A 24,239-nucleotide genomic window follows, 5' to 3' on the forward strand; every position below is an offset into this window, starting at 1 on the left:
TGGTCCACAAGAGGCCTTTCATGTGTTAAAGTGTGTGTGTGCGTCTGTGTTTTGGTGTGGATCTGTGTATTTCAAACACTGCAGCGCTACCTGTGTTTGGAGGAAAGAGGCTGATCTCTTAGAAGCGTGCTGTCCCTTGAGGCTACGGCAGACGTACACACACATACTTTCACTCAAGAAGACACAGATCTATAACTGTGTATCTACACGCCTCCCCGCCTATGAGGCAGTTCGGGTAGAGCCAAGGGGTTATGGGAAGACGTATTATGGGAGACGGAGATGGGGGGGGATCCCGGCTGACTAATAAGACCAAAGCAGACTGCGAGGAAGACCACCCACCCCGTCTGGCTCAGACCCAAACTCAGTCTGACATCCTGCGGCCCACTGGACTGGCAGGAGGGAGGGCAGGTCAAGAGACGTCTAATGGGGATAGACAGTTGTAGTGTAACAGTCCATACCTTGGACAGCACAATTAAAATGCTCTTGACAGAGCAGATATGCTAAATACAGTCTTGAATGCTAACAGAATTGTGAAAGCATTGCATACAATCTTACTCTGATGATACTGAACATGTATGGCCCTGTAAACTGTTGTGTTTGATTGTGGAAATATCATAAATGGTTTAAAGTTGGCATGAAACAAAAATGAATTCATTTTTCTAAATGAATGATATTATTGTAACCTTTTTTTTTAAAACGATATTGTGTAAACGCCCCCTGAAATCAAATATACTGGTCATTTTGCTCGGATGTACATCCGTTGGCCGGACACTGAGATGGCTCGAATCGTGCTCGAGTGGACTGAGCGTATGCAAGAAAAGATCTGTCCCAACTTCAGTTTAAACAGACCTAAAATCTATTGCAGGTTTAGCGATGCGTATAAAAGCATTTAGCGGTGTTGCGTCTGCTTATTCAATATGTGCATGTGCCATTTTAAGTAGATGTCACCACAAAAAAGTAGCCACCTTGGCAATTGTATATTTATATATTTGCATGATAGTTTTACATGATAATATAGCTGATACTCACTCACAGTATGAATTCTATTTTCAATGAACAAGCATTGCTAAAGCAGGGTGGGTGGAGCGCGGATCTAGAGAAGCGGTGGCATTTATCTCAACACAATCGTCAAGGATAAAAAAAAGAGATGGCTAAAAAGAATGAAAGATGGGTGGAAGGATAGAAAAATGCAATAAAAGAAAATGAGGAAGGAAGGATGGAGACATGAACATCAAAATTTACTTGCACCCAATCATTGTGAATCAGCAGTGAGAGGAAACCGTATTAGCAGCTCTGATTATGACAAACGGCCTGTCATCAATTGCAACATAAGATGGGTTTTTTCCAGGACAGTGGAGTGACTCGTCACTGTTCTCCCTTTCTATAAAACAACTGAGTCTGATTAGAAGCACTCTTGATCAAGTACAGCATTTCCAGGGACTTTTACAGCCCTGCTTGGTCCTTCCGTGTCTCTTTGATCCGCCAGGGTTGTCCCCTGGTAATAGGATTCAACTAGCGGCCTTTTAAGTTCTAAATATTGTGTGTAAAAAAACAAAAAAAAAAACAAAGTGGGATGGGAACCTGTTTATTTGTCTGAAAAAAGGAATTCAGAAGTTCAAAAGAATCTGTTTATATTATATCATAGAAAATAATAAAATACATAATATTAAATATATAATGATTACATAATCATATAAAATCAATTTCAATATATTATTATTAATTGCATGATGTTCTGATGATACACGCGTGCTTTGGCGCACATAAAATGCCCGAATACCAAATGTGCTGTGAATAGGCCTGAAACAAGTGAACAGTCCTTTCATCACAAGCTTGATTCTTGCCTCAACAAAGATGGCAGCTGAAGTCTTGGCATGTGCAATCCCCATTAACAAGCCAGCATACTCTCCTTTATAAGATTAATGCAGTACATGTTGCAGGTGTCTGCCAAAATTCCTGTCTTATTTAAACCGCCCAGCCCATACCAGCCCTGTAATCCTATTAGGCCTAATTGAGTGAAGTCGGCAGTCTTTTTCAGTTAAACCATGTTCAGCCACTAATAGGATTCAAAGGAAAAAGGTTCAATGCATGGAATATATGCTAGTGTGGGCTTTTAGCCTTGAGCGGGGCAGAGCGTTGTGCCCCAGGGCACCTGTGAGGCCTGATCTGGCCAGAGGGCTAGACAGGGGACATAAGGAGGGAGGGGGTCTATTTAGGTGTACAGGGATTATTACAAGCAGTAAAGGTTTTACTTTTTCTTTTTAATACAATCAGACAGTATAATAAAACTGCAGAATCTGTCCATCCACACTGCTGCCCTCATCTGCCAGAGCACGAAAGTGAGCAGAAGAACTTTTCTTAATGAGTGAATCTGACAAAAACATTCAGATCGCATTTCAAGCTCTACTGTACTGAGCTACATAAAAAACTAATAAAGATTATTCAAATTAGAAAGTAAATGCAACAAATATGATGTATAAATAGCTTTTTGATTTGATTTTGAAATTATTTTGGGTCAGATTATTGCCACTTTAAATCCCACTTTAGAAACGAGTACTATATATATATATATACAGTACCAGTCAAAAGTTTGGAAACATTACTATTTTTAATGTTTTTGAAAGAAGTCTCTTATGCTCATCAAGCCTGCAGTTAAAAAAAAAAAAAGAAAAAAAAAGTAATATTATGAAATATTATTACAATTTAAAATAATGGTTCTCTTTTTTAATGTACTTTAAAATGTAATTTATTTTTGTGATGCAAAGCTGAATTTTCATCAAGTTCTCCAGTCTTTGGTGTCTTATGATCCTTCAGAAATCATTCTAATATGATGATTTGATACTCAGTTATTATCAATGATGGAAACAGTTGTGCTGTTTAATATATATTTTTCGACTACTTTTTTCCTGAACCCATATACCCAGTAAAACGTTAACAGCATTTATTAATAAAAACAGCATTTATTCAAAATAAAAACATTTCTAACAATATAAATCGTTACCATCACCTTTTATCAATTTAACGCATCCTTGTTGAATTAAAGTACTAATTTCTTAAAAAAAAAATAGTTATTGTTCCCAAACTTGTATATAAAAACTTGTGTATATTGTTACAAAAGATTTCTATTCTAAATAAGTACAGTTCTTTTGAACTTTTTATTAATCAAATAATCCTGAAAAAAAGTATTTCAGGTTATAAAAAAAATAATAAAGCAGCACAACTGTTTCCAACATTGATCATAAATCATCATATTAGAATGATTTCTGAAGGATCATAAGACACCAAAGACTGGAGTACTTGCTGATGAAAATTCAGCTTTGCATCACAAAAATAAATTACATTTTAAAGTATATTAAAAAAGAGAACCATTATTTTAAATTGTAATAATATTTCATATTACTGTTATTTTATATATATATATTTTTTTTAACTGCAGGCTTGATGAGCATAAGAGACTTCTTTCAAAAACATTAAAAATAGTAATGTTTCCAAACTTTTGACTGGTACTGTATGTATGTATATGTGTATATATATATATATATAATGTATGTATGTATGTATGTATGTATGTATGTATGTAAAACAGTTGTGTATAATACATACACACACACACACATACATATACACATATATATATATTGAAGGTGATAAAATAGTTGTCTGTTGTTCAGTGACAGATCTTGCATGTGATTTTCCACTATTTACAATTGCTTAGATCGTACTGATTAAACCTTAAAAGGCAGGAGAACTAGACTCTTCTTGTCTACAAAGATATTATCTGTCTGTCCCAACTGACCTCTGGCCTCTGATTAGTGTGAGTCCATTTCTGCGTTTGATGGGGAAACATGTATCAAACAGGGCCACTATGGCCCTTAATGTGGTGTATCACCAGGGGCCCTCGCAAAACCCCCAGGCCGACGTCTCAGAGTCACTGCTCAGCCACACTGATTAGTCGCTGGCGTCTTTTGGGCAAAATAACTGAAAGGGACACAGGAGTTCCTCTCCAGTCAGGGTGCACGAGTCCCTTGTGAGGGACTAGACTAAACTGAAATGAAATAAAACTAAATAAAATAAAAGCCGGAAAGTGGCAAGCATTAGCCATTAAGGGCAGCCAATGCTTCCTGTAGGAATTCAGATAAATGTCAATCAAGATCAGAGGGAAAACGTCATTAGCATTTCCTAATCTCATTCAGATTACTCTATCTGTCCCATTATGGAAAGTTAATCTCTAGAATAATATTTCTTTTGTTTCTTAAATCCTCTGTGATGTCAATGAGTGGGTTTCCCCACATGTTCTAGTCCCCAACAGGCTTTTTATTTTAGTAAATAAAACCGTTTGCTTGTATCTTAATTGAAAAGGTCATATGTAAGATTCGAGAAACTAGGATGTACTGATCAGTATGAAAGATGCCATACACGTAAACTAAAACACTAAGCGGGAACTGTCCTGGAGGTGGAGTGATGAAAGACGACTTTTACAGCACTAATAAATGAGAATGCCTTCTAATATGCGTGATCAGCTGGCTCACACTGTGAAATAGTTGCAGGGCTAAGCTAAAAGACAGTGAGAATCGAAAAGTGGAGGCAGCCTGGAAGTAAGGGCCTTATAAGCACCCTACGACATGAGTCAGAAACTATTTTATAAATTAATATGCAGCTCTTTTATTGTGATTTCTCGTGGGGACGTTTTATCCCTGAGCTAACGTAATCCTAGTTTATCTTGTTCCATTTTGCACTGCATTTCCCGGTCAACCCCCCCATTTACTTCCCTCGCTTAAGCACCTTTGCTAAGCACAATTTACAATTGTGAAACATGGCTTAGATGCTGGTTAAAAGTGGCCTTGACCCAGAGTTAAAAAGCACGCTAACCCAGGGTCAAGCGTAGTGAGAAAAGCCGCTTATTGTTATTGGCCAGCGATTTGCATGTCTGGACCGCAAAACTGATTTTAAAAATAAAAGTTTTCCACATAAAGAACACTTTTACTAAAGAATATACTTATGATCAAATTATGCATGTGCCCTTTATGAGGAAAGGTGTGAGAGTATCTAATCCTACTGGTGCTAAGAAATTCATTTTTGTGATATTTGTAAATTTCCCTTCGATGATGCAAAATTGTCTTGAAAACTTTTAATTAACATTGAATAAATAAACATGTTCTACTTCTGTACTGCTTAAAATATATATAGGTTTTAGAAATTGTTCTTGAGTGTTATCAATATCCAGTATTTATGAATGGGAAACTGGAAAAAGTTAGGAAACAGTAGTTATTTTACTTTTTATGCATCTTATTTGATTGTTTTAAAAATATATATATTTTTGTAAAAAACATCAAAAAAAAAAAAATTCAGTGAGATTTTCAGAGCAGAGTATACCAGTGTCTTCAATATTCAATATAATATTGTGATTATAGACAAGTAAATTAACAATATATAAATCCTACAAAATAAGACATATTAAATGTTGGCAAATTTATACTGTAGTTATTACAATGTCGCCCCCAAACACCAATTTTTGCCATGCATATTTAGTAATATGTTCTGTTTCATAGTGATGGAAAAGATTTAAAAAAAAATACTCATACATACATTCTACACACACTCACACACTCTCTCTCTCTCTCTCTGTAGGTTATGGGTTACAGTTTGTAAAATAAAGCTCTCCATGTGTCGCCAACACTGAACTATTAGTTACTCTAGTTGACCTAACAATCTCCCAACCAGTCCAAGACCCCCCAACTCTTTTAAGATTTTAAGATGATGAATTACAAAAGAAGGGACAGAAAGAGAGGCTGAACAAGAAAGAAAGAAAGAAAGGAAAATGAAAAAAAAGAAAAGAAAAAAAATCAAAGAATTGGATTAATTGGCATAATGCAAGGTGGCTGAGCACAGCTAGAGAGAGTGTCAGCTTTTGGAGAATCACTGCCATTCTTAAAGCTGAACCGTCTGCACAATTAGCCAGTCAAACTTTGACCCCAAGCAAAATAATTAATGAAAAACAGAGGATGAAGACAAAATGTGCAGATCCATTTGAGTGAGTGAGGGAGAATAATACATCAAAGAGCATCAGTAATTGGCCCTGTGGCTTTCATTCCTTGCCCCATTTCTTTCAATTCATTGACTCAAAATAATGGGTTCAGGTTCATTATCAACAGGTCGTAAGCTTAGGAGTGCTAAACGGGCTTGGGGTGTGTGTCGAGGGCTTAGTGGGACCCGTAGATGAGTCTACACAAGTAAATGCATGATATTGTTGTGCCATAGAGAGCGACAGTTTGGCTTTTGAGAGCGATACCACCCATAAAATCAAAATGCTGGAATATAACTGGTACGGTCAGGTAAGTCAGTTGAGCATTTAATGTTTTGCATACTAGATCGTGAAATAGTAGTGGGATTGAACTATTGCTTAAATGCTGGTTTGTCCTGCCATAAAGTGTATTATTTTGGAGGAAGTGCACATATGCAAACTTCAAGGAACAACTTTATATGCTTTAAAGTCTGTCCTATTGCATCAAATTAATCTGTAGTGAAAAATCACATTACAAACTAGGTGTATAATGAAAAACATATATAATGTGTCAATGTTATGCTACATTTGTCAAAGTAAATTCAATCTGGCTAATTTAATTCACATAATTGTATCATTGGTGTTGCGTGTGTTATAATAATTGTTCATTTTACGCTTCATATTTTCAGCTAACAGTCTTCTAAAGCGTCTTAGACTGGAAACCAGCCATAATGTCAAAGTCTTGATATGGAAATTAATCAAATTTTTATATAACATTTAGAAAAAAAAATGCAAATTTGCCTACTTGGGTAATGGAATTTTATATATTGGCCAAATAAACATAAATAAACAAAAAAATAAATACTTCAATAATTAATTAATTTCAATTCATTCTCTTATAACGACATGCATCTATAAAATATGACATTAATGTCCAAAAAAAACCACATTATCATTTAACTAACCTTAAATGAATGACAAGGTTCCGTCAACATCTACAGATGAGAACAGTAAAACATATTTGAGCAGAGAAAACTTATTTCTAGCTTGCATGCTGTAGATCCCTCGTTAAAGTGTGTGTTTGTGTGTAAACAAAAGCATGTGCGTTTACAGTGCTTTACATTGCTTTGTTGTGGCACAGAATGTCACGACTCGCGATCTCGCATCACATGCGATTAGCTCTGCTCACGAACACTCAATTGCCGCCATCTAAATGTTCAAGTTACCAGCACGTGATGAGGTAAAATTCCTTAAAACAGTTCATCACAAACCTAACATGCTCAGACGGATGCCCTCTCTGAAGCTGCTCGTACCCCCAGCGCGGTTCGGACTGCTAGAGGATTGACTTTGGTGGTTTTCCCATACCTGGGTGTGCCATATCAGGCACTTAATAACCTAATAGGTCTTAAAGTCAGACTTTTGGTTTGAGCGGCACCCTGCAGTGATGAAAAGAGAAGCATCGTCTCACGTTAACGTCACCCACGTACTCAGCTGAGAAGGAAACGAGATGAGAAAAAAAAAAGTGAAAGCTCCACAAGAATGTGGGATTCCGTTCAACGGAGTGTGTTGTTGTTCGTCAGTGTGGTGGCGTGGTTAGAAAGATTCATTTTCACCATTTGACAGCCATTACACTGGTTTATAGGAATTTAAAAGACTTCTGGGGATGTGAAAATTTCAACTTCAAAAAGGAGAAAAATTAGGAAGGAACTGTTCTTCAGTTCAAATGACTCAGCGTTTATAAATCATGATTGATATCAGTACTCTTATTATATATGAATGTTATTGGTTAAAAACTGATGAAATATGTACTTTTCCCAAAGGGGAAACCCTCAGGTTACATTTGTTAACATTAGTTAACTACATTAGTTATCACAAACTAACAATGAACAATACTTCTACAGCATTTGCTAATCTTAGTTAACATTAATCTCAGCATTTACTAATCCATTTTAAAGGTCAAAAGTTGGTTACATTATTTTGATGGTCTGCTTTAGACAGTCTACTAAGTAACAACATTTTGAGATATAAAACTGATTTTAGACATTAGACATTGTTCTTGGTGAGTGAAATCCTTATCCAGTAATTATGAAATGGAAAACAGGAATAGTTATAAATCAGTTGGTATATTATTTGATTGTTTTAAAATTATTTATTTAGTTGTTTTTGTTGTAAATAAACATCAAGAATTTCTGGGCAGAATATGATAAGAGTATAAGGAGTATGTCCCCTGTCTTCGATATTCAATTAAATATTGTGACCATACCTAACAGTAGTAAATTAAGAATATTCCTATAAAATATTTATATGAAAGTTGTAACTATGAAATATAAAATCGCAATCACAAGGTAATTATGAGAAATAGTAACACAATTGTGAGATATAAAGCCACAATTTTGGGAAATAAAGTTGCAATGGTAAGATATAAAGTCATAATGTGAAATCGTGAGATACAAGGTCATAACTGTGAAATATAAAATTGCAAATTCTCATTTTTTAATGTAATTAGTTTAAATCATATTTATTGCTATTAAGTTGCAATTGTGACAAAGCCACAAATTGTGAAAGAGAAATAATTGAGTTATAAATTATATTATGCTATTTTAATGGTATATAGTCTAGGTCTCCTACAATAGGTTCACATGCACCAATGGTCAAAAAACAAAAATATTGTCTCATAATATACATTGCAGCATCACCTAATTTCTCAAAGTCTGAAAATGGTTAGTTCAAAGATTCAGTCTCTCTTAAGCCCTCCTTTCCAAGAGCCTACTCTGCTCTGATTGGTCAGATGGTCCAGTCTGTTGTGATCTTCTCCACATGTTGACAACACGAACCAAACTCTTCCAGTCTCAGCTACAACTACAGTGTTTGAGGGCAGGTCAAAGTAAACGTTGTTTGTGGGCGGCCAATGAAGATCATAAACTGGCATTATGCAAATTTGTTAGATTGTTACGTATAGGTATGTATAACAGGAAGTGAGATTGGAATTGCTGACGACTCATTTTGGGCAGTTCAGAATCGATTCTTTTCGGAGACAATAACTTTATTTGTTGTGCACTTTGATCTTAAAAATTTTGCTGACCTTTTACATTCACAAACAGGCATATTTCACAATGCCTGATGGCAATTTTCGAAAAAGCATAATAGGGACACTAAGTCATAATGTGACATACAAAAAGTCGCAATTGTGAAAAAAAAAAAAACGTAATAGGAAAATTAACTTTTTTATAGTTGAAAAAGAAATGGACTTCTACATAAATGTGTATGAATTTCATTGCTTTAGAAAACAAAATCTCAAAACTAGTGCTAGTGCTAAATTAAACAGACAAGTTGGTTATTCTGAGTATAGCTCTTCCAATATTCATTTACAGATGCCACTTGGTTTGATGTTTTGGTATCTAATGCAATGACATTCAGTGGCCACATTATGCACCTGTTGTGGATGTAGTAATAAACCTCTCTCTTGCGGTGTCAGCCATGTTGTACGTGATTAACTTTCCAAAATACCTCATCTGACATGCCACAAATCAGAGGTGAGAGTAGAAGGGTCCGTCCAGAAGATCAGATCTGTTTCAGCCAGACGGACAAGGCCTTTCATTCAATCCTGAACATGAGAGGCCGCCACACTGGTCACTTTGTACTAGCGTCTGTTCTTCTACTCCACGATCAAATTCAACTCAGGCTGTGCTGATTAATCAATTTGGGCCGGGAGAGTGTGGAGAGTTCGGTCTGTGGAAGGAAATTACAATGATCCAATTTAAATCACAAAATCAGTGTATTCATCTTAAAAGAAATGTCTGGGTATTACAATTCATTTGATTAGGTCGTAATAAAGAAGAGGTCTGAAATATGAAAAGTTCACCCCCTCTTTTATAGCACTGTTGATGAGCTGATATTTATAGGGTTTGTGAATAAACCTTTGTTTTGCATAGCTAAGTAATGTGATAACATGCATTTCACTCAATATAACAAAGTTTGAGAACAGTTCAATGATGTCTTGAGAAATGACACTGAAATCAAACATGAATGCTAAAACATTGAGCATAGATATAAACAATCTTTGTGTGTGCGAGTATAAGATTTGTGTGTCTCACTGTGTCAGTGTAATGACTGAAGGCTTTTACACTGTATTTGAGACGACCATGACTGCTTTAACGTGTCACGCATGTTACGGCACAATCAGACACACTTGTGCCTCTGTGTATGTCCACAAATGCACATGGACGCTGTGTAGATTCTCCACAGTCACATCACACACACACACACACACACACATAAATGACACTGACTTGAAGAGAACGTGGACACAAGCGTTTCTTTGTCATCCTTCAAACTGCGCATTATTAGTTCGGGTAAGGTCAAAGTTGATCTAATTTTCTGCTTAGTCTTCATTAAACAGCTATTGCATTATTTCATTTTACACAATTAGATTTAGTCCGTAATGAATATATCTCAAGCTAAAGCTTTTGAACAGAGCTTTGCAAATTTAGCTCACAAATGCACTTTATGTGCACTTGGAAGAAAAAAAAAGGTTGTAAAGTTCAATATATTTTACTCTGGACCATAGGCCATACTATCACTCACATTATAAACTCAAATTTCAGGATAAAGGCAGCAATTGTGCAGATATCTGGAGTGACAACCCATTCAACTTTTGATACTCCCTTAAACTTGCACTCATAAATGAGAGTTTAGATGCTTAATGTACATTCTTCCAATCAGATAAGACAAGAGTCTGTGTTTAAAGGCCAAATTGAATTCCCCGTTTCAATCTTTCATGACATTTGAAGTAAAGTGGATTGATTGTGTTCAGCTATTTTACAACAGAAAGTTGAGACAATGACATGAGAGTACTCAAAATAAAACCGTATAGTCTGAAATTAAGGAGTCTGTAATACAGTTTTCAGCCATGTTATATGACTATACATTACTATAGACAGTGGTGCTTGTTATTACTGTTCCTCATACTTAGTGTGAGCGATTTGAATAAACCCATAAGCCCAAACTTTAGCATGTAACTCATCCCTCAACCATGAATGACATCTAGTTTGTTGGGTAAAGGTGTGCTTTTAAAAGCAATCAAACTTGAAACAGGTGAGAAAATACCTCAAAGGCTTAAATTGAAAAAGGGACCCGATAGATTTGAGAATGGGCTCTTTCAACTTGGGCCAGTAAGAAACTATCCAGAAGACCATAGCAAACACTACAGTACTTTTTAACGTGCTCAAAACGCCTCAGAAACCGCAGAGCAACACCCTAGCATTGTGATTGTGATACATTTTCTGTTCAAAGGTTTGGGGTCTGTAAGATTTTAAAAGATATTTCTTATTATCAATCAATGTTGAAAACATTTGTGCTGCTTAACAGTTAGGGTTAGTTATTACTATAGTAAATAACTACGTCACCTGAAAATTTTACCGAAATCTTTTGTATCATTTTAAAAGTCTTTACTGTGACATTTTGATCAATTTAATGTGTTGCTAAATACAGTTATGAATTTCCTTAATCTTACTGACTCAGTCACAATCTTTTGAACGGTAGTGTACATTTGTACATTACTGCTTGGATACCGTAACTTCTTTTTATATGTTTGCTACGTCTGTGTACAACAGAAATATCCTCAAATGTTCCTTACCCCAGCTCACCTCACTAAGACAAACCATGAAATTAAATTACGATCTGTCGTTACAACACAACTCTGCTCTGCCAAAAATAAATCCATGTAGGTGATTCAAACCAGTGATTAGCCCAAACCCAGATAAAGAAGGCCTTTCAAAACCACAGCTTACCCATAAGCCCTTGCTCTGAGAGTGCTGGGTCCTTTTTGTGAGGCTAGTGTGTGGAGGGAAGTCATGTGATGCGGTTTGGTCATTTTGTGATTTTAAGGGGATCAGTGCAAAGCGGGGTGCCGAGTTAGAAGATCATGGGAAACGGTTAGATGCTTCTGAAAAGTCGTTTGCTACTCCAAATATTGTGGATAAATTTCCCAATGAAAGCAGTTTATTGATCGGATTCACTACAACTGCTTTCCAATGCGTGGTTTCAAGCGGATAGCCTATATTTGAATAGAGAGGAATGTGTTTTACAGTTGCTTTTTGTTTTGGCTCTGCAATTAAATCTGTCCGCGCACAGGAACTGTGGGTCTGAATGGGACGGGGTTGAGTGAATTCCTCTCAGGTGTGCCTGTGAACGGCTTGCCTTGTCAGCCCTGATGGAGTGGAGGCTAATTGATTTACATCGAAAATCGCATTAGACGTAATCACATCTTTTCTGGGGAAACCAAGTTTCTATTCAGCCCACTCTTTAAACACACAAACCTATTAGCAACCTATGAAGCTGTTTATGTAACATTGCAGACGATTAACATTTGTTAACTATGAAAGCTTGTTTCTTCCACGGAATAGAGTTTATATCTCACAATTCCAAGTTTATATCTTGCAAATCTGAATTTATATCTGAAACTCAGAATTGACAAGCTTTCAGAGTTACCCAATGCAATGACATTCAAACATTTTTAAGCGAGACTTGCCAGTCCAAATACTTTTTACTGTATGGTCACAATAGGCAGTTCAGATATTAAAAATCAAAACTATTGTAAGCATCTTTACAAGGCCCCGAATACGAAAGACACATTAAGTTTGCCAAATTTAAAATTCAGATTTTTTCCCCTCACAATTCCAAGTTTATATCTTGAGTTTATAAGATATAAACTTAGAATTGTGAGAAAAAAGTCAGAATTGCAAGATATAAACTTATTTGCGAGAAATAAAGTCGGGTTTGGGAGAAAAAAGTAAGAATTTCAAGTGTATATTTCACAATTCTAACTTTTTTTCATGCAGTTCTTGCAATTTAGATATAAACTCAGAATTCCAAGATATAAGCTTGTAATTGCATGAAAAAGTCATAATTGTGAATTATAAACTCGGAATTGCGATGGGAAAAAAAGTGTGAATTGTGAATTATAAACTTGGAATTGCGAGGAAAAAAAGTGTGAATTATAAACTTGTAATTGTGAGGAAAAAAGTCTTAATTGCAAGATATAAACTCAAGTTTAGATTATCTTGCAATTCTGACTTTTTTTCTCGGAACTGTAAGATATAAACTTGCTATTGTGAGTTATAAAGTCTGAATTGCGAGATATAAACTCCCAATTCAGAGAAACAAAAAGTTAGAATTGTGAGATAAATATTCTCAGTTGCCTTTTTTATTTTTCTATTTCGTGGCAGAAACAAGCTTCCATAGGTAACAAAATAACAAGCCATCTGGTATTGATTTTAAAGAATAATAAAAAAGAATAATTGCACAGGTACATTTGAAATAAAATAGAATAAAATAAAACATTTACATTTTTGGGGTCACTTTATCATACAATGAAAGAGAATCCAGGTAAATGTCATATATAAATGTACTACTTTCACATTCCATATTTCTTGTTGATAAACTGGGTTGAAGCACTGAGCTCAGGGAGGACAGTTTGGCACTCCTATCATACAGTTAAAATGAGTGTAATATTTAATTTATATATGAATCATTAAAGTCTTCTGGTTATTATGCATTCCTTTTCTACTTGGATAAAACAGCTCTCAGATGTGTGAGCTGGACTTTGAAGTCTTGTCTCAGAAGCGGCCCAACTCTTACAGGAAGTAGCTCATGTTTTATACATACTGTATGTGGGACTAACAAAGGTGAGAATTCAGACCGGGCCCAGAGAAAAACATGGAAAAGTGGCCAACCAGGATTTTTGGTTAGAGGTAAATATACAAACACATACAGAAACTCTAGAAAACACACACACACACACACACACACACACACACACTTCCATATTTTATGGGGGTTTTTCATAGATGTAATGATTTTTATACTGTACAAACTGTATATTCGATCCCCCTACACTAACCCTACCCCTAAAGGTACCCATCACAGAAAACTTTCTAACTTTAAGTAATTTTTTAAATACTTCATTTAGTATGATTCATTTAGTATGATTTATGGTATGGTTAGTATTTAGTATGGTTCCTCATGGGGACCAAAAAAAATTCCCCATGAGGTCAAATTGGTCCCCATAACATAGGGAATACCAGACGCAGGCAGGCAGGCACGCACGCACGCACACGGACGCACACACACACACACACACACACACACACACACACACACACACAGGTTCAATGGCACTTTAGTCAATTACTAGAAACTTTCCTTTGCATTTCCTTTAAAACAGGAAACAAGGCAACAAAAGGATGCTGATACACACATCCTGTCTACTCTGCAATGATTTCAACCATTTCCAAAGCATCTTCTCACTGTTCTCATGCCATGAATCATCATTTGAGATACTAGTTTTATAATGACCTCAATTTTCTTGCTTAGTTTATATTATGCAGCACTGAAAAGCGACTATTTTGCAATTTATATTTAGCAATATCACTTAATATCTCACAATTGCGACTTCATTTATCATAATTGTGACTTTATATCACTTTGTGACTTTAAATATCACGATTTTTAAATATCGCAAATTTAGCTCTCTCAACAGTGAATGATTTCTCAAAATTGCTAATTTATGTCTTCATCTCATCAAGAGACTTCATCTCTCACAATCACAACTATGACTTTATTTCTTGTTTTAAACATGATCTTACAATTACATTTTTTATTTTTATTTTACTCTGAGGTGGAAACAGACTTCCATAAATTCCTCATCTGTTTGACTTGGTGGATCAAACTAGCAGTAAGTCAGACTTGTAGTGTTTCTACAGAGAAACACAAACAACACTGCAGACTGTGGGGAAACAAATCTCCATAGTGCAATATAAAAACTGCCCTGGAAGACAAAATTGAATGGAAAACAGTCAAAACATGTAGTAATTTTAATCCGAGAGGCTTCAGTAAGCAGCACTATGCACTTTTTGGCCTTGAGTGTACTTGTTGGTTCTCAAAGTGAATGTGTGTGTGCTACACTACTTACAAGTGCACATGCAAGCGAGTGTGTCTGCTGTAGCATTTCGTTTGATTAATTTTTATGTACGTTGTGTGTGTGAGTGTTAAAGAGATGACCTATCAGGGGAATGTGCTGAGTAAAGCTGTAAAGAGGGTCAGACAGGAAGGACCATGAACAAAATAACGCTCCGAGTCTCTAGCACCTGAAATTCTGCCTCTGTCAGGCCTTTGGGTGACCACTAGATCCCGTACAGAGGAAGCTGAGAAAGCTGTGTCATGCCTTCCTCTCCAGGCCCGTGTTTCTGCACACACAGCTCAGGAAAGCCACACACACACACACACATATGCTCAGTTATCCTTCTGCTTTCCTATCCTTTTTGCGTTTACACTGGACTGAGAGATTCCAACTCCTCTTGGCTTGCGGTTTAAGGGCAAAGACTGCAGGCCGTTTGTGCGTGTTGTTTGCGTGACTCCTGCTGAGTCTGACCTACTGTGAAGGCCTTCTTGTGGACCATGAGCCGCTGCTGTGTGGTTCAAGTCATCTCTCTCTCTGAGATCCAACTGCTGCCGGTATGTAGCTGCAAAAACGAGAGAAATAGGGATGAGAGCTGCATGAGTTTGAGTTCAAATGCTGTTTGTGTGTCTTTGAGTGCAATGTTTCTTTAATGGCTGCTTGGAATTGTTTAATGGAAAACTGTGAGTTTAGATTGAGCTTCGGTTACTCTGAGTCTATAAAAGTGCTGTTTTGAAGAGATTGCTTCCTGTTGCTCAACTGGTAGAGTACACTATGGCACTCGAGGTTATGGGTTCGATTCCCAGGGAAAACACAATGAAAAAATGTTTTGGATGCATCATACGTCACTTAGGATAAAAGTGTTTGTCATAAGCATAAATATACATTGAATATCTATTGGACCCTTGGTTAAATGGATAGAGATGATACAATCAAAAAGAGTTATGGCTCTTGCAAAATTTTAACATATCTGTAATACTTTTGAAGATAGTTGAATCCTACAGAAGTAGGATTAAAACACACACACACACACACATTAAAGGTATAGCGGAGGATCTTTCCGAATTTTAGATAAGACCCGCCCTCTCCACTTTTTGAAAAGTTTGATTGATTCACCAGAATGATTGACAATTAGGAGGATCAATAGTATAGGCTATCCACCCAGAAGTAAAAAATCCTCCGCTATACCTTTAAGTGGCTGTAAAGCACATATTGTTCCCAAAAAGTATTTGGACTCTTAAGTCCTCAAAAATGACTAAATGTTAAAAAAGAAATATTATAAGCATGTATCGCATTTAATATTTTAATAGTACAAATAATACACAAATATATTTTCATATTAGAAACCTATATTTCTAGACAATAAATTATGCTTGGTTTGATGGTTTGCATTTTTGCCTTTTGACATTTTGCATTTTTGAGTGTTGCAAATTGTTTAAATATGTTTATTGCTGCTGTGCAAAGAAATATCAAGAACATGCTGTCAAACTCAATAGAAGGAACAACACCTGATGTGAATGTGATTCCGTTCTTTTGGTGTGTTGTGTGTGTGTGTGTGTAAGAAGTTTTACTTTCTCTTCCCCTCAGAAACTTTTGTGGTCTAACAGCCTTGATTCTTAAGAGGAATATTCAGTATAGCACAACTGATGTCTTCAGAAAGAAACAAAACAAAACAAAAGAGTATCTCTGACTCACATCTGTCAAAATAAAGGCATATCCTTTAGATTTATATTGAAGTGATTTAACTTCTTTACCCATTCCAGCTCAAAATAATGCCTGACCTTTTGGCCATGAAAGGTTTTGTCCATGATTTCTAAAGCCGGTAAAAATTGCCCCCCTCCCCAGTGTTTCAAAACACAGATTTTTCTGAAGTGAAACCAGAACTTGACTAATGCTGAAACAAAATTAAGCAACATCAACGCTAGCACAATAGATTATATCTCATCATTCCAGACACACTTACAGGGTTTCTATGCAAGATGCACACTTAAAGACCAAATCAAGGTAAAGGAAATGTTTTTGTTATTATATGTTATATTACATTAATGTGTCAGTGTTTCTGTACTTCCATACTGTCATTATTTTTGAATTCTAATAGTTCTATTTAATAAAGTTATTTAAAGGAGTACACATTACTATTGTAGACAATAGAAACATTATATGATATACATCAAAATATAAACATTATCAAAAGTGTAAAAAAAAACAAGTTTATGAACTTTATGAAGCCTGCAAATCTCAACTGTATCATTGATAATTTAGCGTAAGATCAGCTCATAATCTGCATGTTGAATGTTTAGTTAATGAATGTGTAATGTTGTTTTAAATATGCCATCTAATACATCTTCACATATAGGGCTTCCATTGTCTACACTTTATTTGTGAACGAAATCACTACAACTTCAAACACATTACAGGCTTTGATTAGTTAATAGTCTTGTATCCTGCATTCACAACAGAAAGAGGAGATGTAAGTCAAGGACGTGGCCCTTTAACACAACTATAACCCTTCCCTTCCCCACTGCAGAGATGAGCTCTCAAACACAATGACTTCTTTCACCTTTGCCTAGGATAAGAGAGAAGTTACACTCTTAGGTCTTTTTGAAGCCAAATCTAGTGTGTGTAATGAAAAGAGCTTTGCAATGGCTGATAAACAGAGACAGACCTCTGGTGAACTGTTGAATATGCAGTCAGAGGGGCATAGAAGATCCGATTTGGTCCTCGGATTCATCCTTTAAGGGCTTAAATAACTATTTCAGTGCGTATGGGATAATATTTTCTATTTAAGATTTCCATTGAAAGGCAATACAGCCGAACTTCCAACAATGTTTCTGACTCAACTAGCATGAGCCTTAAATGCCTCTTTTGTTATTGCAAACAGACGTTTTGATCAAATTAAGCATAACTTTCGCTCACACAATTGAGTATCTTTAGTCGACGGTCAGTAAAAGTTCAGTTTTGGATTTTTCCGAAAATACTTTGACCGCCATAAAAGTAACTCAACAGTTGTGCTTTTGTGAGCGTAGACAACATAATAATGACTGCTAGGGGTCGCCTCCATCACCCCGAATGAATGCTTCCCTCCTATATTTAGCTTTACGATATGTTATAGACTAAAATTAGGGGAGCCGCCGGGTTCAAGACAGTTAGTTTTTGAAAACAGATACAAGACAATGTTGTCTAGTGGGTCTGGTCCAGAGATGGGCCTCTGGGTCATTTGAAAACCACACACAACAAGCAGTAATTGTCTCGGACCCCCTGAAGCAGAAGTGGTAGAAGGGGGAAGTCTGGGATTGGCTGCTTCACGCAAACAAAACTGGGCGGTCCCACCGAATTAGCCATATAGGCAAAAGACCTCGACCCTGCAGTGATCAAACCTGTCAGATCAGAAATCTCTCCACTTGAGGTGACTACTACGACCTGCGATAAAAAGGAAAGGCCTGGTCTTAAAGCTAATTAGGTCACGGAGTTCCTCCTGCTTGGTTATAAAGACCGGACAGGAACAAGAGGGGACAGTCACTTGGTTTCCTCTCCACAGCCTGGGATCCTACCTTAGCGTTCCTCCGTGTGGAAGTACAGGGACTGAGAATGCCACATTTAACTGACTGTAGTTTCTACAAGATGAGAGACGGAGCTCGAGTTTCCAACGTAAGGACCTGCTATGTTCTGCTTTGACTTGTTTTGCGCAAGATAAGGGCCGTTTTGGTGCTTGGTTAAAGGGTAGTTCACCCAGAAATGAAAGTGCTGTCATCATTTACTCACCCTCCTCGTGTCATTTCAAACCTGTAGGACTTTCTTTCTTCTGTGGAACAACTGAAAAAAATGTTTTTGTCCATAGGATGAAACTCAGTGGGGTCTTCCACAGAAGAAACAAGTCATACATGACAATATGAGGGTGAGTAAATGATGACAGCATTTTAATTTTTATGTGAACTATCCCTTTCAGAATTTTGGTTTGTTTTTTTTGGCTGAGGTTGGATTGCAGTGATTGAGTCACGTTTGGGGACGTTTTAAGCAGGCAACTGAGATTACATTGAGACATGCGATGTTGGGCTTAATATATGCTTAATTGAAGGAAATAATTGCAAGTTTTTTTTGCATATCTTGAATATGGTATGGTGGTTTTGGTTGTGCAGATGCTTAATGTTGGAAAACAAGTTAAATGAAAGAGATAGAAGTACAAGGACATCATTTGTGGACAAACAAGACTTACTAAGCTAAAAAAAAAGTTTTTTTTTCTCTTCTTTTTAAAGGTTCAAAGTCATCTGGAGAACTCCAAGTACCACCTCCACCAGACCCAGGCCCAGCAAGTCAAACAATACCTAACTTTGGGCAGCAAACTTGCTAGCCAGGCCCACCCGGGCGCCCATCCTCACCCGGGCCAGGCCCTGGGCACGGTGCCCGTCATGCGCAACGGACACATGCCACCCATGAGCGACAGCAGCACGCCAGGAAGCCCCGTCACCTTGCTCACACTGGCCAACAATCACGACAGCGAGGTGAGTACTTCTGTGATCTCATCTCTCTGAGTGTTTGTACTCATCAGTAACTTTAAACACTCAGCTCTGATCACGTTGACAATTAAAGGATGGGTCGGCTGCTCTGATAAGAGGTGCTTCATCCTCACAGTCGTCTTTCAGAGATGATGAATCATCTGTTATTGGATTAGTGGCCCAGTTTATTCACACGTCTCTCACTTTTACTCTGGATTGACACAATGACTGACGACAGTAAAAAATGAAACTTAAAACAACATCTCAGATTGACAAATTCAACCTCTATTGATGGAAGTATGTGCTATAATCATTGTTTTCTTTTAGTTTCCAATGGATGAAGTTATCGATGATCTTATTAGCCTTGAAACCGGGTTCAAAGATGGGGGTTTGGATTGTATGGAGCCAGGAATCATAATGCAAAATAACGTAAGTATATACCAAGTTGATCTCTGCACTTTGTCGAACTGTTTCGTCCCGTGCAATTAATAATGACCTGTGTATAGAGGTGTACAACGTACTGGAAAATTATACTTAAGTTAATAAATGGCTTGTACAGTATGTCAAAATAACTGACTGTCAAAATATCTAGTAAAAATCATACTTGAAAGTAAATTAATATGTAATGCATTACAATGTAGACTTATTGCCTTACAGTACATTTTATAATCAATTGAATTGAAAACAACCAGAATATTTGCAGAATATAAATAAAGAACTAATTATCAATAATTAGATCAAATACTATTTTATATAATTGTTTCATTTAAAAATATTTCTAAAACATTTATAAAGTATTAACTATAACTATAATACCTACAAGTATAACTACTATGATTATAAAAAAGTATAAATAGCTATTTGATGCATTATATAAACAGACCTTGAGTAAAAGTGTTGAAAATGACAGTACTTCTGCATGTGCATAAAATGCACACTTAATTAGATGAATAAAACAGGTCTGAATCCAAAATATAAGCTACATTTGTAGGTTTAAAAATTAATTCAACACATCAATAACACAAACACGTGCCTTTGGTGTGCTTGTGAAAAGGGGTTTGTCTTTGCGTGAGGTCCAGCTGAGAGTCAAAGTTCAGCCTCTGCAGTGAAAAAAGGGGGAACAGACTTAAATCTCAGGCTTTAAACAGTGGAACAATACAGATTAGTCTGTTAATGATGTCGGCATGCAGAGAGGTATGCCTTAGAAGAGCCAGGCTATGTTAATGAGTGATCACTTCTCCAAACCAGAAAGAGGGAGCAAGCTAGAAAAATACCTCAACTCTGCTAAATGCCAAAAGCGCATTCTGCTGAGGAATTGCAATTCCGCTAGAGCCAATGAAAACCCTTAGGTAAGCATCTGGGCACACAAGTGGCCCAACTATGTGTGAGACCAGCATGAAATTGTTACTGTCGTACTGACGTCCGTGGATGGACAAAGCATCGCTTGAGTTGTGATTACTACAACACCTGAACTCACTAGAGAGGTATGTGATACTAAGAGCATGATGGGAACGAATAAGGCAGAGTGTGCTGAGGAAGTAGAGAGAGAGAGAGAGAGAGAGAATGAGCAAGTGAGTTTTGTATTTGAGTAAGCAGTCAAGCATCGGATTGAGCTAATATCTTCTCTCCCAGTGGACTTGTTCAGAAATGATACCATGCTTAAACGGATCAATTCGTTCTAATTAGTCATACAGCACGACGCATCAAACCGCTTCCCCGTGTCAACATATCTGCTAACATGATGGGAATGGATTGAAGCGATTACGACGTGAACAGTCAAGGGGCTGTGGCAATCTTTCATGTTGATAAGCGCACTCTTTCCTCTACTGAGATAATGGAGAAGCGCGCACGAGCGGAGGAAACACTATAACGCCTTCCTGTAACGCTCTGACCTCCTCTTTAATCCTGCACTACCTTTACATTTCACCTATAACGCTGACAGAAATGGGCTTTTCGCTGCTCTAGCTTTTGTTGGACTGGTAGTTGGCGAAAAACGTATGTACATGTAAATGGTTAAAGGATTATGCCATAGCAAAACTCCTGCAATGTGGGGAGAACAATAATGTAAGCTCAGAATAATAGAAACCGAGAATAAAAAAAAAAGAAGCTGTACAGCGCTCTCCTTTGTCTCCTGGAGCGCTGCATCTGTTTGCTTAATTTCTCTGCTCATTTAAGACTCATAAGACTTTATGCATATAAAAGCTCTGTAGATCATGCATCCATCATTCATAACGTCCTCATTTTACATATTTTAGTTCATTTGATTATGCATCATTTGACTGTAATATTCACATTTTAATCCTCAAATTAGTGTAAAAAAGTGGGTAAACTTCATCTAGGCCTGTTTGACAATATTTACTCTTAACATAGAGAATGTCGGTGTCAAAAATCTAAAATATTACATAGACTGTATAGAAATATTACATAAAAAAATAGACTGGAGAAAAGATCACGTGCATGCAGAATCACTACACATGGTGAACATGTAATGTCCCTGTGTGAATCTGGACTTACTTGCTCTCTCTTCCTCTGAAGGTGTCACTGAACAACAGCATGCTGGAGATGTACGGCGGCGACCAAGGTATGACTGCCGCTCACGGTGGACTGACACCCTCATTGCCCACAAAGCTCTCAGTTAAAATGGAAGTCACAGGTACGGAGCACAGAAGGGTACAGACGCCTGTCCGAGCAGGACCTGTGCTGTTAGCAAAGGCATTTCAGAAAGATACACTTCCAGGAGCAGTTGCAAAGATGCGACTGCAGTTTTGAAACGGTTCATTTTCTGTTTCTCATCTGGTAGAGCATTGCAATAAGCCATTCCACAAGGTCACAAGTGGAAGTCCCTACAGGGTTCTTGACTTAATTTTAAAGAACCCAAATGTCTTAAATGATTGCATAATACTTTCATGTTTCTAGTGATGAAGTATGTTTTCAAGTTGTTTAATTCATAAAATTTTAAATTAATTAAAGAAAATTATTTAATTAAAGCTGAATGCACAAAATTATGCCATATATTCCGAATCCCAAAAGAGGTTTTATATATGAAACACCTGACAGAACCTTTTCTTCTAAGAGAGTAAGAACACTCACTGTTTTTTGTGTGTTTCTTGGGACTTGTGACCTAAGAACACAAAAAATAAAACAAATGAATGGACGAATAAACAAAGAAATATTTTTTTGGACTTAAACTTGTGACCTTGTCACAACTAGCTCCATACCTGAATTATGAATGATGAATTAGCGGTCTCAAAATTACATTAAAGTTTATGCATTTTCTAAATCATTTATTTTTTAAATTGACTTCAGCTATATTTCATTATATTATATTATACTATGCTAAAAGTGTTCCAAATAAACACACGAAATAACACTAACAGTAAATATTATTTTTGTGCGTTTCTTGGGAACACTTTTATTGTAGTATAAGAAAATATTTACACATAAATATAATATACACAAATATAATGTATTTTATAGGTGTATGTAGGGAAGACAAGTCCTATTCAACAGCTGTTAAAAACAAAACAACACTATATAAAGTCTAGGGCATACTGGAAATAGATCTAGCAAAGCAAACCCAGACGGGCTCATTCCACATGTGTTTTTCCAAAAGGCCCTGGCTGTGAAAGCCAAACACAACTGTATGTTTCATGTTATTATCCAGCTGTCTTATTCTAAGAGTCGGCGCGCTCCGTGTTTAGCTCGCCTTTGTGTTGCTCTCATTCTTCATTATCAATGCTTCAGTGAGCGGAATATGGTAGCATGTATTCTTAGCATGATAGACACGGCACAATTCCTCCTTTGTGGGTGTCTTTTTTCTTATGAATGTCATGCATCAAGTAAAGCTAATTGATTCAGGAAATAGAAAGGATGCCTGGAGAACTCTTCACTCCGGCAGGAAAATAAGTGCATTACTATCTTTTTCACACAAGCGTGCTGCACGGCGCTCTTGTTTGGTTACGCATGGCTCAAATGACCTTATTGAATCAGCAGAAATGAATTGAGAAATCCAATCACTGCTCCCAATTATATAATTTGGAAGAATGTGAATGTGAATATGAATGCAGAAGCATTAGGCCTCCCTCCTCTTCACCCGCTCCGGGACGTCAGCAGCAGATTGGTTAATCGTAAGGTCCGGAAGGATTAAAAGAAGACTACTTTAAGACAGATCTGGTGTTGACGAGTCTGGGGTGAATGACACTTATTCAGACACAAAAAGAGGGCTTGTGCTGATGTGTGGCTGCATCAGATGGGTGTTGGTTTGGGAGCATTAGGCAGGAATCTTGAGGACTGGCTAGGAAGTTGTTCAAACTAATGATGTTATTAATCTAACAGCTTTCTTCTGCATCAGCATGGTGTTCAACTTACCGTTGGATATGCACTTATCAGTTTCTGCAATAACCTTCCCATCCTTTCTTCTTCTCTTACAGAACACGACACCAGAGTCACGGCCAAAGAAAGACAGAAAAAAGACAACCACAATCTAAGTAAGAGGGCATTTGCACTTGCTTATTTAACCCTCAAGTTCTTTTCAGAGGCCCGAAAAATTCCTCCGGGAATCTGTTGTTAACAAAAATACTCAAACAATGACTTTTCTTTTTGTGGTGTGCTTTTTACAGACTCAAATTAACTCCAATTTCAATAAATGTTGTCAAATGGATGATTAGGTCAGAGAGATATTCTGGTAACACTTTATAATAAGGTACCATTACTTAACATGCATTAACTAACTGGTAGCTCATGTTGGCTTAGGGTCATTATATTATGTGGTTACACTTTAGTTTATTGT

At 36.8% G+C, this 24,239-nt stretch overlaps 1 protein-coding gene across 8 annotated transcripts in view; it reads left to right on the forward strand.

Moving 5' to 3' along the window:
* The window catches only part of tfec (transcription factor EC), a 49,452-nt gene that overhangs the window by 20,341 nt on the left and 4,872 nt on the right, over nucleotides 1-24,239 (forward strand). For 5 of the 8 annotated variants that reach the window (XM_081363621.1, XM_081363622.1, XM_081363624.1 and 2 more), the window contains 4 exons: nucleotides 19,211-19,456; nucleotides 19,778-19,879; nucleotides 21,986-22,031; nucleotides 23,881-23,937. In XM_081363621.1, coding sequence (XP_081219747.1) covers nucleotides 19,211-19,456; nucleotides 19,778-19,879; nucleotides 21,986-22,031; nucleotides 23,881-23,937 — 451 coding nt within the window. Of the gene's footprint in view, nucleotides 1-15,250; nucleotides 15,515-18,242; nucleotides 18,606-18,795; nucleotides 18,853-19,210; nucleotides 19,457-19,777; nucleotides 19,880-21,985; nucleotides 22,032-23,880; nucleotides 23,938-24,239 lie in introns of those variants that run through there. The other 3 variants (XM_081363620.1, XM_081363626.1, XM_081363627.1) reach the window with 3 other exon arrangements.

This window comes from Scardinius erythrophthalmus (genome assembly GCF_964197995.2).
Source record: "Scardinius erythrophthalmus genome assembly, chromosome: 4".
NCBI lineage: Eukaryota > Metazoa > Chordata > Actinopteri > Cypriniformes > Leuciscidae > Scardinius > Scardinius erythrophthalmus.